At 40.9% G+C, this 15,190-nt stretch overlaps 2 protein-coding genes across 5 annotated transcripts; one reads left to right on the plus strand and one right to left on the minus strand.

Annotated features, from left to right (window-relative positions):
• Nucleotides 1-299: 299 nt before the first annotated feature.
• LOC115634783 (serine/threonine-protein kinase 10) lies at nucleotides 300-11,360 on the minus strand. Of its 4 annotated transcripts, none has more exons than XM_030532686.1 (12): nucleotides 10,516-10,724; nucleotides 9,873-10,061; nucleotides 9,265-9,708; nucleotides 9,001-9,199; nucleotides 8,619-8,929; nucleotides 8,308-8,448; nucleotides 7,254-7,329; nucleotides 6,828-7,132; nucleotides 4,234-6,492; nucleotides 4,068-4,174; nucleotides 3,710-3,842; nucleotides 300-1,204 (listed from the first exon to the last, which is right to left on the minus strand). In XM_030532686.1, exons 3-12 carry the CDS (start codon nucleotides 9,586-9,588, stop codon nucleotides 1,055-1,057), a joined length of 4,005 nt encoding a protein of 1,334 aa, XP_030388546.1. In that variant the 5' UTR covers nucleotides 9,589-9,708; nucleotides 9,873-10,061; nucleotides 10,516-10,724; the 3' UTR covers nucleotides 300-1,054. The 4 variants fall into 4 exon arrangements, with proteins under 4 accessions (XP_030388546.1, XP_030388544.1, XP_030388543.1 ...); XM_030532684.1 differs by lacking the exons at nucleotides 300-1,204; nucleotides 10,516-10,724 and adding exons at nucleotides 1,472-3,244; nucleotides 11,279-11,360; XM_030532683.1 differs by lacking the exon at nucleotides 300-1,204 and adding an exon at nucleotides 1,472-3,244 and having other exon boundaries at nucleotides 10,516-10,744.
• Nucleotides 11,361-11,597: 237 nt separating this feature from the next.
• LOC115625536 (26S proteasome non-ATPase regulatory subunit 7) lies at nucleotides 11,598-13,548 on the plus strand. Its single transcript, XM_030520617.1, has 3 exons — nucleotides 11,598-11,727; nucleotides 11,963-12,312; nucleotides 12,363-13,548. The coding sequence occupies exons 2-3, from the start codon at nucleotides 12,138-12,140 to the stop codon at nucleotides 13,211-13,213; spliced, it is 1,026 nt and encodes a 341-aa protein (XP_030376477.1). The 5' UTR covers nucleotides 11,598-11,727; nucleotides 11,963-12,137; the 3' UTR covers nucleotides 13,214-13,548.
• Nucleotides 13,549-15,190: the final 1,642 nt, after the last annotated feature.

The following is a 15,190-nucleotide window of genomic DNA, read 5'->3' on the forward strand; positions in this document are numbered from 1 at the left end:
TTTAAGTCCGGCACAAAAAATCAGTTTCTCGTTGAGCTTAAGATATATAATATAATAAAATACACCTAATTCTGTTTTGCACGCTAGATTGGTTCTAGAAACAACCGTGTAAAAAAGACATTGATCATATGCAAAAAAAGATGATTGGTTCCTTATCTCTAAAGAAATATACATATGTGAAATTTTGAATTTTCAAACCGTGTTAAATCAAAACCGTGTAAAAAAAAGGCGGTGTAAAAACAGAATTAGGTGTATTTAATTTGGATTGACCTTCTCGAATTACATACAAACACAAAACATTTCTGCACGGTTTTTAAAATATATTTTTCATTTGTTTAAATTAAATACATATAGTAAATTATATAGGCATAAACTTTTACAAATATAAATATCTTTTTTTATTTGCCGGCAGATGCCGCCGCTCTTATTCACATGCTGTCTTGCGTCATTTGCGATCTGCTATCTATATTGTTTTTGTTGTTTTGGGACTGAGCGGCCAGCCACGTTACAAATGTTCCGCATTGACTTTTTCTAAACTCTCTCACACAATCTTAAATGTTTATCTATGCATTGTTGCTGTTTTCGCATAATTTATGTATATATATTTACAAAAGCAGTTAGGTCAACAAAAGATTACTAGTGTGTGTGCCTGATTTTGTTAGTATGTATGTGTTTTTTATTTTGTTTGTCTATTTATCTGTGTGGTGTGTTCTTGTGTGGGTACATAGTTAAGCATTAAGTAAGTTGCTGTTGACGGTTCTTGTGTACATATTTAAGTGTATATACGTGTATATATAGATATGTATGCTATATGGATAGATGCTCTTGTGTATGTAAGACATACTCGCTCTCCATAAATATAGATTGATTGATAGATATAGATAGACATGTACAATGTTAATAATTATAATAATAATAATTTGTAAAAGGCTAAAATACAATGCAATATTAAAATTAAACCTATGCAATAGATTACGACACAAAATAAACTTGAAACACTGCGCTCCTTAGCGCATATACAAAATATATATGTACATATATATGTATCTTCTTCTTAGCCTTCGGAATACGAACTCAGGCTGCTGCGCGTCGAGCCCGTAAAATGATCGCGCTGCAATGTATCCGTGGGCATGGAAACGATCAAAGCGCCGCCATAGAGCGTCTCCATCTCGTCCAGCTGCTGTGCAAATGTTTCCTCCAGGCGCTGAGGGATTCAAAGTCAATTAATAATTTGGGTCATATATTTATTTAAATATAATTGTAGGTACAACACATATATATATATGTATACAATTCATATATGTATGTATGTATGTATGTTTGTAGATAGCGCATGCATAGCCATAGCCAGAATAAGGTTTCATATTTGGAAAAGAAAGCCAACTAACCTCTTGTTGCAGCCGCTGCTGTAGTTGCTTTACATATAGAAGTAGAAGAAGATCAGCAAAGAGTGGGTGTGATTTCGGAAAGGTTTTAAGAATTTTGTTTCATTTATTTGATTCAGTTTTGTGGCAACAGCGCGTTGATTTGAATTTCGATTAATGTGGCATAATGAAATTTGTATAAGTATGTAGTTATGTTAATAAGTTCGTTGATATTGAATGTGTTTATGTTTGTATGTATGTATGTATGTAGTCTAAGCAGTGGTAAATGCTTGGTGGTAACCTGCATCTCATGTGTGGGTGTATGTGTATTTGCGTCTTTATGTTTTGGCCATCTAGCTAAGTACGTTGCATAGATAATACTGCTGCTATATATGTATGTTTGTATATGGAAGGTATGTAAGTGGTAAAGAAATTTGGCAAGCACCGGCGCTTCGTAACTATAAAGTTAGCAAACAAATTTATTGTTTAGCGAGAACATTACTGTTACTCAACCGCTTATAAATAAATACAAAAACAACGTTTAAAGACTAACAAAAAATGTTGTGTGCGCACGAAATATGGCGCCAACTTTGGCAAACATTTTATGGCATTTTCTTTGTTTCCCCCTTTTTTTTTATCATAAATAGAATGCATTCGAAGAGAATAGAATAGGGTATTGGGGAATTGGAAGTAATTGTTAATTCAGGTAGATGCGGGATACATGTATGTGTGTGTGTGTGCAGTTAACCAGCACCGAGTTGAGAAAGCAAGCGAAAAGATTAGTATAGCTAATTAGTGTAGCTAAGCAGAATGATAGTTAAGGCGAAATGCATTGGAATGTGCCAGGTGATATCCATCCGGCAGCTCAGGACAGTCGAATCTCAGGCGGCCGACGAGTCCTCACTCCGACTGTACTGCGTTTGACCCACACGAGGTAGTTTGTATTTCTGCTTATACAAATCATAGTATAAGTCATCCACAGTTTCCGTCATTGCATCGTCCTCCGGCGTATTTTTAGTGGTGCTGCGAAGGTTTGGCTGCACCTCATCAAGCAGCGCTGCTGCTTTCCGTCCCGCATCGTAGATAAGCTCGGCATCGCTGAATCGGGTGCTCAACTCATGCATATTGTACATTGACTGAGCGCTGCTAAGAGAGGACCGTCCGCTGCTACGGCTCGTCAACGATGGCCGTTTGATGGCAAAGGAGGTGGAGTGGAGAAGACGCTGCGCCTGCGCCGTGAGCACCGGGCCCTCGTGTATGCGCAGCTCAACCTGATTATCCACGCCTCCTGAAACATTGAAGCGATTGGCCACAAAACCCACCTTTTCCGGTGTCTTAGGCATCGGTGGTGGTGGGGGTGGTACGCTTTGACGAAAAGTGCTCATGGCCGACGGCTGCTTATCCGCATCTGCACTGTAGAGCGGCGGCGTGCTGGTCACCACTTTTACTAGCTCATTGGATGGCGGCACAGCCGCCTTTGTTTTTAAGCGTAGCTCTCCGGGCATGGTAGACACACTGGCACGTTTCATTGGATCCACCTCGGCATCCTCCTCCAGCACCAGTTCGCTGATCATTTGGACACGTTGCTGCTTGTGAAAGATAGGCGTGCTTGGCACGCTACGACTTAAGTCGGGTGCTGAACCGCGAAAGTTTGAGGCGCCACCGCCGCCAAGCATCAGCAGCGAGGAACGTGATCGTGGCAGCTGCTGCACATCGATAAAGGTGTTACGGGGCAGCAATCGCGCCGAGCGCTCATTGAAGATGCCACGCAGGCGCACGGGCAGCTCCACCTCCAACTCCTCGAACTCGCCACGATTGGCTACCAGGCCATAGCGTTTTTCGAATTCATCGATGGCCGCGCTGATCGAAGCGTTTAGTTTCTGCATTGGATTAACATGCAAGGCCAGTAGTTGGATGTTAGTAGTTGGAAGCACAGCAGTAAGCATTTCATTTATTTTTGGTTTAGTTTTGGATTTGTTTTTTTTTTATATATTAATTTTGTAGTAGGTAGTATGTAGGTACAACATAGTAGGCCACCACAGTGTATGCATTTGCGTGGGTGTAAAGAGAAAGAAAAAGTTAAAAAATAATTGAATTTTAGTTGGCGTTGATCATCAAACTCAAAACGGCAGGCGTTGTGAATTTGAACCACCATAGTTCACCATAACCACAACTACAACAACTACGATATGAGGATAGGTATATTCTATGCACAACATCTAAGACACTCGATCCAATTTGTGAATCTATTTACAATGTATCTACGACTTCACAATACACACACAATACACCGATTAGGGAAAAATTCTCTAGTTGGATCAGCGCTAAGCGCCGAAGATACACACCTGCTTGCGAGGAACCAGCTGCTCTCGCCACTCTCGTAACTCGGCCTTAAGCCGCTCATCGATCTCCGATAACTTGGCATGCTCATGTTCGACTAGAGCTTTCCGTTTTTCATTCTGCAATTGCTCCAGTTCCCTGCGAAGAATGTAGACAGTTATAAGCAAAATAACACTATATAGGAGATATTGTTTGGTTTCTATGCAAACTCTATTACTAAATGGCATTAACTGCCCTTATTATCTCCTCATACAAAACTCCCCACAAGTTAGGGGTACTCTCGGGTAAATTACAAATAAACCGTAAAGAGGTTTTAGGCCAACACAAAGATAGAAAAGATTGATAAGATATAGAACAACGTACCTAATTGCGCTTTCACGCGTGGCGCGTAATTCCTCTAATTGCTTTTGGTGCTTCACCTCGAAGCGGCGCTCTTCTTGCATATAGCGTTTTTTCTCTTGCTCTTGGAACTGAAATAAAGAAAGGGATTTCAGCGATCCCAATTGAAGTAAATTTAATGCATTCTCACCTTCTTCAAGCGATCGCGCTCAATGTCTGGATCAAGATTTGTTGATATTCGCAACGATTCACGGAACATTAGATCGCGGGCCTTACGCTCAGCACGTATACGCTTAGGCAGCGCACGCTTTTCCAGTGTCTGCTTCTTTACCAGATCCTCCTCCTTGCGCTGTAGCATGCGTTTAACTTGGTCCAACTCCTTCTCGTGCCTAATGATCATCTGATGCCGTTGCATGAAGCATAGTTCCTTGACATGACGCTTAGACAGCTGGTGGCGTTCATGTAGTTGCTTCTCTTCTAGCTCCCAAAGCAGAGCCTCCCGCGTTCTCATCGCATTTTGTTTCTGTTGCAAGAAGTTGCGATTGATAGTTGCCAAATGGTCGCGATGTTTCTCACTGAGCCGGCGCAGAAGCAACTCATGCCTTTCTTTGAGAGAGTCAAGGAATGCTCGCTCCTTCTCCTCATGGTCCAGTTCCATGGCGCTTCGTCTCTGTTTGAACTCATCCTTACGCTTGTCTTTGGGAAACAGATCGACTTCTTGCTTCAAAAGGCGTATCTCTTGCTTAAGGTTCTCGCGGAATATCTTAAGCTCCTGCTCCTGTTCGGAACGTATGCGTTTGGATGAAGAGCGAAGCTCATTTTCCTGCGTCTGTTCAGTTTTTTCAATCAGCTGCTTATGTTGGCGCGCCAGCGTATCCATATCAGCCTCGTACGTCTTTTCTAGCGAGACGCGCTCCTGATCAAATCGACGATCCTGCTGTTCCTTGGCTAGCTGCTCTTTAGCATGAAGCTCGTTCTGCTGCTTCTTTTCCTGCTTCTGCAGCATTTTGAGCTCTCGGAGCTCTTGCTTGCGAAACACGTGATCATCGTAGATGCGTCCGTTCTCCTCATCGCCGTAAATCACGCGACTAGTAGTCGTGGTCATTTGCACGCCGTCGATCTCGAATTTGCGGGTGCGCTTGCGCGTCTTCTTGCGCAAATTACGCAACTCGATCTCTTCTTTGGTCAGCCCACCACCGGGAGCAGTGCTAACCGTCTTAGCCGCAGCCGGCACACGGGGCTTTAGACGTATGACCACATCCTCCTCATCAATGACATCGTTTTTGCCAGGATGATTGTTGTTGTGATTGGTTGCTGACGGCGGCGGCGGCATCAAAGGTTGCTTGTGATCTACCTCGTTGCGACTGTCCTGACTAGTGGTGGTGCATATGCTGTCTGCATCTCCTGTGATCAGTACCTCAGTACCGCGTCGACCACGCACCGACCCATTCTCGCTTAAAGAGCCCATACTACTGTCCGGCGAGACGCGTTTATCCTGCTCGGCGTGAGGTAACGGTTTAAAGCGATTCACAATTATGTTTACGTCCTCGGGCACAGCAATGCCATTGGGTTGGCGCTTAACTACCGACTCGTGACTGCTGTCCTTTACTTTAATTTCATCACCCACAGTAACGACGGAGACGTGACTCGTGTCCATCAGATGATCGCTATGGTCGTGACTGCCTGAGGCAGTGTTGTAGGCGGAGTCGTCGTCCGCATACGACGGACTAACAATCAAGACCTCGCTCTCGTCCAGCTTACGCGCATGAACGGCTTGAACAGCTGACTGGGCAGCCATATCCTGGGCAGCTGACGCCGGATGCTGCCGTTCGTTGACTGTCAGTATCATGGAAGATTGTTTATGTGGGGGTGTCGCGTCACTGAGGCTATCGTCCAACGAGGGGAAGTCATCATCGGTGGATGACTCATGCAGATGAGTACTCTTATTTAAGTCATTTGACACTATGATGACCTCATTCTGAGTTACCGACGACAACGGGGGTGGCAGGGAGTTGTCAATAATCACCGGTGGATGCGTACTGGTTACTACAGTAATCTGACTGACTGAATCGATGCTGTTGGGCAGCACATGTTGAGGCTGCGGCAGCGCTCGCGCCGCTGGTGATGCATCGCTGTTAATGGTAATTAGGGAAGTGCTCGAGCTTAGCAAAGCACCGGACACACTGCCAGAGCTGGATGAGCTGGCCACCGATTGCACCGATATTATGGAAGATGCTGTAGGCGAGGGTGGCTGCGGTTTCTGCTCCACATCGTGCTGGCTAATGCTCACTTCAATGGCTGTTGTTGTAGGCTCAGGATCGGGCGGTTGAGGCTTCTTAGGAGACTCGCCCGCATCTTCAAGTGGCGGCGTTGTGGACTGCTTGACAATTGCTGCTGAAGGTGGCGGTGGCGGCGCCTTGCCCTTTTCCTTTTTGACAAAGGGTTGCTGCTGTAATTGCAAACAAAATCAACATTGTGGTAAATCAGTGATGCGTTACTTTTCGAAACAAAGATAATTTTGTATCTCGTTTAATTAATGTTTTTAAAAAAATTTTAACTTAAACAATTTTATATGAAATTAATTACTGAAATGAGTATAGAATATATACGAATCTAGATAACTGGAATAAAGTAACTACTACTAGTGCTAGTTTTTATTTTTTCCATCATGAAAAAAGATACTTAATTTTTTTTTTTTAAATTCTCTTAAATTTTAAAAATAAACTACCTTGAGGAAAACAAAAAAATAAAGTTTAAAAAAATGTATTGACTAAATGGACTTACTTTTTTGTCCGCATCTGACTTTTCAGCTGTCTCCATTGCAGGTGCAACGTCTTCTTTGATTCTTTGCAGAGCTGCAACATTTGATTGTTGTTGTTGTGGCGGTGCTGGAGCGGGAACTTTTGTATGGGGCACTGTTGGAGTCGCCACCGCTGCTGATTCCACATTGTCCTCAGTGGAAGATTGTTTGTTGCTGTTTGGTTTGTCTGTCGTTGTTGCTGTTGTAGTTGTTTTCGTTGTTGGAAGACTACTACTTGGTAGGGATTGCTCTTTTAAATCCCGCGATATGGATGTAGGTGTACCTGGAACTGCAAGTAAGCGTGTAAAATCGTGAATCGTTTTATTATTATTATTTTATTAACAACAAAATACACCGGGTAGTCTTCAGAGCTTTAAAAAGCTTTTTCATTGAACGACTACCAAACTTACGTTTGTCAATGTCTTGGCTCTGCAGCGAAGCAGAGTCATCGTCCAGGTCGAGCTGGAGCGCCGAGTTGCGGGGTTCCTGTAGAAAAATGACAAAATAACAATTAATAAATTGTTATCAATTAGAGAGTGTTGGTTGTGTGCTCAACTAGCTTAGACAAATGGCAGCCACTCAAAAGACAATGGAAATCAAGAACTCAAACCAAAATGAAAATAACAAGTTGCATGTGATAAACGCTTGACAATATTGATAAACAAAAAAGAAAATAAGACCAGTGTCAGTGCTGATGCCCAGTTGAAGAGGCGTGTGTGTATAGAACGACTTACCAACCCTCTGATATAGCGAGCGCCGCTTCACTTGGCGTTTAAGCTTCTAAATAAATTTAAAATAACAAGTGACGACGCACATCAAAAATAACGGCGACGAAGACGACGGAGGTTACGAATGACATTAAGCGATATGGTTATAGTTACAGATACAGTTATCGCATTGTGAGGGTGTTTTGTTTACGCGTTAAGCAGCGTGTAAGAGAGAAAATTACAATAGAGAGCAGGTGAAAAATGCAAAATAAAAAACTTATTAGTTGCTATCTTCAGCCAGCACAGTTTTATAATTTATAATTCCCTTTAAAAGTTTTTAAAAAGGCTCTACTACAAGGATTATTTTTAATACGAAAATACTTAATTGATAAATTTCCCAGAAGTTAACTCTATTTAGGTAATTTAATATAAATAAATTACATATGTTTGGTTTAGTTCCGTCTACAAGGTCAGGTTGAATTTTAAGTTAATGAAAAATATTAATTAGCTCTTGAAGATTGTTCCCTCTACCAATTTTAAAATCAAATTGCATAAATATCATTTAAGTATGAGTTGTCAGTTGATTTCATGGATGGATGAATGCATATTAATAATAATTCTTCAATTTGCTCATTGAAATGTGCTTGGTTTAAGATATCAGTGAAGGTTTTGAGCGTATAGGATCTTCTAACTACCACATTGGCTGTTTGTAGGTGCTCATACAATAGACACATAAAACATATTTAGAGACGCTTACCTCAGCCTCATCATCGACCACCTCCTCAACCACTTCGGCCTTGTACTCGAGCAACAAGTCCTTGATGGGCTTGGCATCCAAATTGGTATTTATAAAATTATGTTGCAACAGCACGTCTGTGGTAGGCCTTTGTTGGGGATCCTGAGAGAAAAGGAAACAATATAATATTTTCCTGAATTTATTTGAGGAATCTGCGTTTTGAAGTCAAATCGATAACAGAATACATCACATTATATTACTTTAACATGTTTCAACATGCTTAAATAATAAATTATAAACCTCATGAATTAAATATTCAAAGAATACCTTACCTTAACCAGCGATTTTTTGAGAAAGTCATTAAAATCTTTGCTCCATTTGCTAGGTTGGTCCAACTTGGGCGGTTCACTCTTTTGAATTTTTAGCAGTACACGCATGGGTGACATTTCACTATTCGGAGGTTCCATTTGCGCCAGCTCGATTAGCGTTATGCCCAGCGACCACACATCTACCTTGTGATCGTAAGGATTGTCACGAAAAGTTTCGCACAACACCAATTCAGGCGCCATCCAATACGGAGTGCCTATGAAGGTGTCGTGTTTCTGCATGGTGTGTTTGTTCTTTGCCGAAACACCAAAGTCCGCTGTAACAAAACAGGCAGTTAAATTGAAGTAATTGGAGCAGATGCGGACTGTCTGCTTTACGACGTCTTACCCAGCTTAACGCCGCCTTCCATTGTGAGCAGAACGTTGCCAGCCTTCAAATCACGATGTATGACCTTATTTCTATGCAGAAATGTTAGGCCCTCAGTCATGTGCTTGCACACGTAGGCAATCTGTGGCTCAGTCAATGGTTTCTCCAGCTCAACCATAATGCTATCTAATGCACCACCGTCACAGTACTCAATGAGCATCTGCAGATATTAAAAAAGATGTTTTTGTTTTTCAAAATATCGTTAGCAAGAAGGTTCTCACTTACCCATAATTTATCATCTATGGAGAAGGCCTCGTAAAGTTCTACAATATTTGGATGCTTAATCTCTGAGAGTATATCAATCTCTACCATATGATCACTTAGATTCTCTTCATCTTCTAACGTGCACATTTTGGCCGCTGCAAAACGTTTTTGTTCCTTGTGTTGCGCTTTGTAGACTTTGCCAAACGCACCATCGCCCAGTTCGCCGACCATTTCCCAGAACTCCGCCGGATCTGTATCCATTTTGATGTTATTATACAGCCGCTTCTTCTTGGCCTCACCGCCGCCCAGGTGAAAGACTTTTTTAAGGTTATTTATGAACGACATCTTAGCCGCTTCTTTTCCTCTCAGTGGTACACAAAATTTACTAGTTTCGGTGCGCGATTACGTTTTTGGGTACGAAATTTTTGTTTGCCTACATGCTGCAGGAGCGTCGTTAAGACACCACTACACAGATCCAAAAGGAAAACTAGATTTGGTGAAAGCTGTCGCATAAAGATATGAACGCACACATGCATGCATGCATCATTGATTGTCCGAAGCAATAGTGTGTTCATTGATTGATTGTATTTAGTTTAAACTAACACGATGTCGATTAAACTACTACTCACCTTCTATTTGTTATTTTTTCAGGGTGCTACCGCTACCACTACAATCGCCGCTTCTGGCGAATTAAGTGAAATAGGCCAATGAAGAGTCCGAGTAGTGGGCTTGGTCACAGACGTTGTGGTCGTTTGGTGCCGTCTTTTAACGCTTCTGTATGTTTTTTAATTTAATTAGCAGCTTTAGCTCTCGAGCTCCTAATATTTGTACATGGCATCAAAAAAAAACATACGAATGGGAGGAAAATGATTACAAACGAGAAAAGTTAAAAGACGTAGACAAAAGAGCATAGCAGTGCGACTGCCTGGCTATGTGCGTGCCAATGTCTGTATGTATATTTGTATGGGTATCTTGTGTATGCATGCGTGTTGGTGTATGTGAGAGCCGAGCTGGTCTTTGCGTTGACTGCTTTCTTGGCAATTTAGAAAATGTGGCCAAATGACCGTTGTAGCGCTGCTGATAACGCTTTAATTTACACAACGCCTCAATTTTGTAAACACAACGCGCACTTCGAGCTCTACTTCGTTTTGCACTTGTTCGACAGCACCTCATTGATGATTATGCCGCCGCAGAGACAGCGGCCGAAACCGAGACTGGGCGTGAAACTGTAGACGAAGCCAGCGAAGCAAGTGCTTCGGCCAAAACAATTACCTCATCGTTGTTCACGCGTACATTCATTTAATCATATCATATCAATTAGTATCGAGGCGGCACAGTTACCGCGATTTTATAGCATTAGTAACTTTTCGTTAAGATAAAAACCGTTTGACAGCACAAGCCAAATTACTGGCTGCCCAATTAATTTCACTCTTGCAACGTTGTGACGTAGCGTGGCCAGACTGCTCTGATAGTGCACTAAAGGGAGTCATATTGCATGCCACACTTAATTAACAAACATTCTCCCACTTTTACAAATTCCACTTCCTTAAAGTTTTAAATTAGACGCAATTAATATTTTGTCGTTCAAAATTGACTGCCATTTAACTCGACCCTTGTAGTCTGGCAACGCGCATAGCATAGCAAAAAATGGCGTTTAGTCATCTGTGCGAGAAGAGGATACAAATACACACGGCTTACAGTGCTCGCCGCCACAGGCGCAACAGAATAAACGCTATTGCACACACCAACACACGCACACGACGAGAAAATAAATACAATTTTTATCACGTCTATGAAAAAATGCCAATGCCATTAAACTATGACTTAATGTTTGTATTGTGGCGCTGTTCTGTAGCACAATTTGGCACGGATTTGTGCACTATCACCAGTTTCGAAGCACTTGCAGCTAGCATTTATCTTGTTGACGTCTTGGAACAGGAAATGTGCTACGTAGCGCTTTACACATGCATTACATCACAACTCCTCTTCTAGCCGCTGTAAGGGCAACGAGAACGAATATGACAAAGATACTAACATTTTCTAATTAACGCTTGCCAATTTTTGAAATGTAGTTAATAATTATATTATTTGCTTAATTCTCTTTAGACCAGTGTTGTGTAGGGATGTGGTAATTATCGATATTAGAAGAATTTTATAACGATACTTTGATGTCATATACCTACTTGACGATTTATTATTATCGATGTTTGAAGTTCCGTATCACGGGTGAGCATTGTTGGTTCTTTCATTCGATACTTCCACGTAAGAGTGTGTTTCTAAATAATTTCCAGAACACTTTGTTTGTTGAATGGAACTTGGAACAAATGTAAAAATCGAAGACGATAGTAATCTCTGCAAAGTGTACTTTAAAACCTAGGCTGTTCAGGTCCTTAATCCAGCCTAAAATAATATTACTATAGATCAAAAAGGCCATTACCCAATATATTCTTTGTATTGCATCATGAGAACATTTCCGCACCAACGGTAATAAGTTTAAATAAGTATTTCCTACTAAAAACAGGTTTAAATTTACCTAATTGAAATATTTTCTAAAACAAGGACTGTTTTCTGCATTCTTCAACAAATTAAGATCTCAATTTTTATTCCAAAAAATTTTGAAAATATAATTTTTTGGTATAAAAATACTCAATTTACAATACCGATATCGGAAATTGTTTGCGACATCGATAAGTAAGTGTCAATGAATATTTTATTCCAGCGAATTGTATTTGCATAAGAAGAAGAATCTGCTTGTCATTCGTGTCGCTTCATTTTAGCCGCAACAATTTTTATTGTTCCACTTCTGAAACTGTGGAAAATAAATCAAACGACAACTTAATCTTAACGGGCCGTTCCTGTTTATTAGCCGACAAATTATAACACACACCGTCAAAATGCCATCGCTGGAAGTTAGTGTAAACAAAGTCATAGTTCATCCTCTGGTCCTCTTGTCCGTGGTGGATCACTTTAACCGCATGGGCAAAATAGGCAACCAGAAGCGCGTTGTAGGAGTCCTTCTAGGCTGCTGGCGCTCCAAAGGCGTGCTCGACGTTTCAAATAGCTTCGCAGGTAAGCATTGAAAAGTCGATAAGCGAAACCCTTAACCAAAACATTTTCAGTGCCCTTCGACGAGGATGACAAAGACAAATCCGTGTGGTTTTTGGATCATGATTATCTGGAAAACATGTATGGAATGTTCAAAAAGGTCAATGCTCGCGAACGCGTGGTTGGCTGGTACCATACTGGGCCGAAACTACATCAAAATGACATTGCCATTAATGAACTTATTCGGCGCTACTGTCCCAATTCCGTGTTAGTGATCATTGATGCGAAGCCTAAAGACTTAGGCCTGCCCACTGAAGCCTATATATCTGTGGAGGAGGTGCACGATGACGGTTCACCCACGAGCAAAACATTTGAGCATGTTCCCAGTGAGATAGGTGCTGAGGAAGCCGAAGAAGTTGGAGTAGAGCACCTACTGCGAGACATCAAGGATACCACTGTTGGTAGTCTATCGCAAAAGATCACCAACCAGCTTATGGGTCTCAAGGGGCTTAACGCACAACTGCGCGACATCAAACAGTATCTGCAGCGCGTACGTGATGGCAAGATGCCGATCAACCATCAGATTGTGTACCAGCTGCAGGATATATTTAATTTGCTTCCGGACATTACCAGCGATCAGTTTACAGACACCATGTACGTAAAGACTAACGACCAAATGCTCGTCGTGTATCTGGCTTCCATGGTTCGCTCCATTATTGCGCTACATAATCTGATTAACAACAAGCTGGCGAATCGGGATGCAGAAGAGGGCAAGAAGACTGGTGATGTCGACAAGGAAGCGAAGGATAAAAACAAGGATGGCAAAGACAAAGATAACAAAGATACAAAAGATAAGGATGCCTCTAAGAAGGAGGAAAAGTCGGACAAGAGCAAGGACGACGGCGGTAAGAGCGGCAAGAAATAGGAGCGAAAGAAAAAACGAAAACCACGTCGTAAGCGAAAGAAGCAGCCACCTCCGGAGCAGCAACAATGAATAAAACCACAACAATAGCACAAGCTGCGACGATCGCCGGCAATAACAACAGCGGGTATCAGAAAATTAATTGCATTCACTGGGGATTTTTGTTGCCAACTAAATTTTGGCGGCATTCAACTGCATATGTGGGCGGGAACATGAACTGGCTTCAACATATTAAATTGCATAATTCATACATTTATGTATACAAACATTTCGCTAAAACAAGCTACTAATTAACTGCAAGTTTATGTAATTAAAATATAAATAATTTAAAATCGAAAGTTGTCTTTTAGTTAAAACTGTAGGAATTGGTATGCAAAAATATGCATTAAAAGCATAGTTCTTAAACATCTTTATAGAATTTTAAATGACGTAGTTGTAATTACTCCACGTCTCGCATGATCTTCCTTCCTTCATTTTTTAATGTTGGATATTAATATGGGCTCCAAAATTTGAAACAAACCTATGGGACATATAATCCCGATCGTTTTATAATTCCAGTATCATCAATTGCTTGAATTGGGCTACCTTCCCGAGAATTTTTAATTGTAGAAGATTTATTTCAGTTATGAATATTTGTCTGTATCTTTCGGCCTTAGGCAATAATTAAAAGAGAGCTTTGATGCCAGCAGTAATAACCGATTGATTCACATGTGAGTTTCTGCCTTAAACTACTGAATTTCCTATGAAGGACTTTCACACTTTTTTTTTCGTGTATCGGTTATAAATCTTAAACGGACAGCACTCATATTTTAAGTCTAAAAGCACTTCAGAGGAACGATCTGCTGGGAATTGGAAATGTGGCTTAAATACATACTATTTTAAGTAATGTTTGCATTTCGTTAAAGTGCCGAACGGCATTTTCTGTCGCTCGCAGTAGAGATTAAATTTTTAAGGTAGACTCCATTTATTGACTTCTGGAGCCCTCAAATTCTAAAAAATCATCATCCGAATCAAGCGAGGTGCTTCATTTCCTCAGTCGCTTACTTTCCTTTCTGCATATAAAATTGTGTGAAAAAAGTTTCGGAAACAATATTGGGGGGATAAATATCAATAACTGGGGTTAAACTATTTTCAAATAGCTCAGATTTGTGGCAACTGTCATCTGCAAATAACTGGCAAAAATGGAGATTTACGAGAATCGTGGAGATTTTGAACTCATCCTGTTCTGGCCACCAATTGGATGCATGCATCAGCATGTCTCTGCAGAAATTTTCAATAAGACAGTCTCCACTATGGTTGACAACAATTGAATTTAAAATACCTTATTTAGAACAATGGAAATTTTTGCATAGCTCCCTACTAAAACAAGAGAGAACGCTACAGTCGTGCAAGCCCGACAGTGAAATACCCTGTATCCAGACAAAATTCCGGCGTCCATAGCAAAAAGTAAAAAAAATAATGATGCCTGCAGTTAGTTGGTGCAGTACTGGTGTGAAATCGTTACGCTAATAACTTTTCTTAGAATTGACCGATTTTGAAATTTGAAACAAAAGTAGATAATATATATATACAAGTAGATTACGTGTCCAAAGTTTGGATAATGTAGCTTTTGAAATGTGGACAGTATTGACGAAGTTCTGTATACAAAGTTTGGTTAATATGAAGTCCAGAGACGGAGAGATAGACGGACACGACGAAATCGATTTCTCTCATCATGCTGATTAAAATATATATACTTCACTAGGAACACATGCACTCCGATGTCTTATAGACGTACATGTGCATGTACTCGTATGCATTACAAGTGCATTAGCAAAATGTTTCCTCCGCTCCTCCGTTATTATTGATCTTTCATAACTCACATAATTCTTGTAATTTTGTAATCCATTTTGGCAATTATTTCTGGTTACTGGCTTCTGTCCGTATGTCATGTCATGTCGTGATAGGCCAATTTAAAAGGAAGATAAATGATATTTATGC

Source organism: Scaptodrosophila lebanonensis, unplaced genomic scaffold (genome assembly GCF_003285725.1).
Source record: "Scaptodrosophila lebanonensis strain 11010-0011.00,11010-0021.00 unplaced genomic scaffold, SlebRS2 tig00000001-arrow-pilon, whole genome shotgun sequence".
In the NCBI taxonomy this organism is placed as follows: domain Eukaryota; kingdom Metazoa; phylum Arthropoda; class Insecta; order Diptera; family Drosophilidae; genus Scaptodrosophila; species Scaptodrosophila lebanonensis.

Coding starts and splice junctions, on each gene's coding strand:
- LOC115625536 (XM_030520617.1), top strand. CDS start 12,138: ATGCCATCGCTGGAAGTTAGTGTAAACAAAGTCATAGTTCATCCTCTG. Junction 12,313..12,362: donor CGTTTCAAATAGCTTCGCAG/GTAAGCATTGAA, acceptor AAACATTTTCAG/TGCCCTTCGACGAGGATGAC.
- LOC115634783 (XM_030532684.1), bottom strand. CDS start 9,588: ATGTCGTTCATAAATAACCTTAAAAAAGTCTTTCACCTGGGCGGCGGT. Junction 7,330..8,307: donor TGGTCGATGATGAGGCTGAG/GTAAGCGTCTCT, acceptor ATTTTTCTACAG/GAACCCCGCAACTCGGCGCT. Junction 3,843..4,067: donor ACGCGTGAAAGCGCAATTAG/GTACGTTGTTCT, acceptor CATTCTTCGCAG/GGAACTGGAGCAATTGCAGA.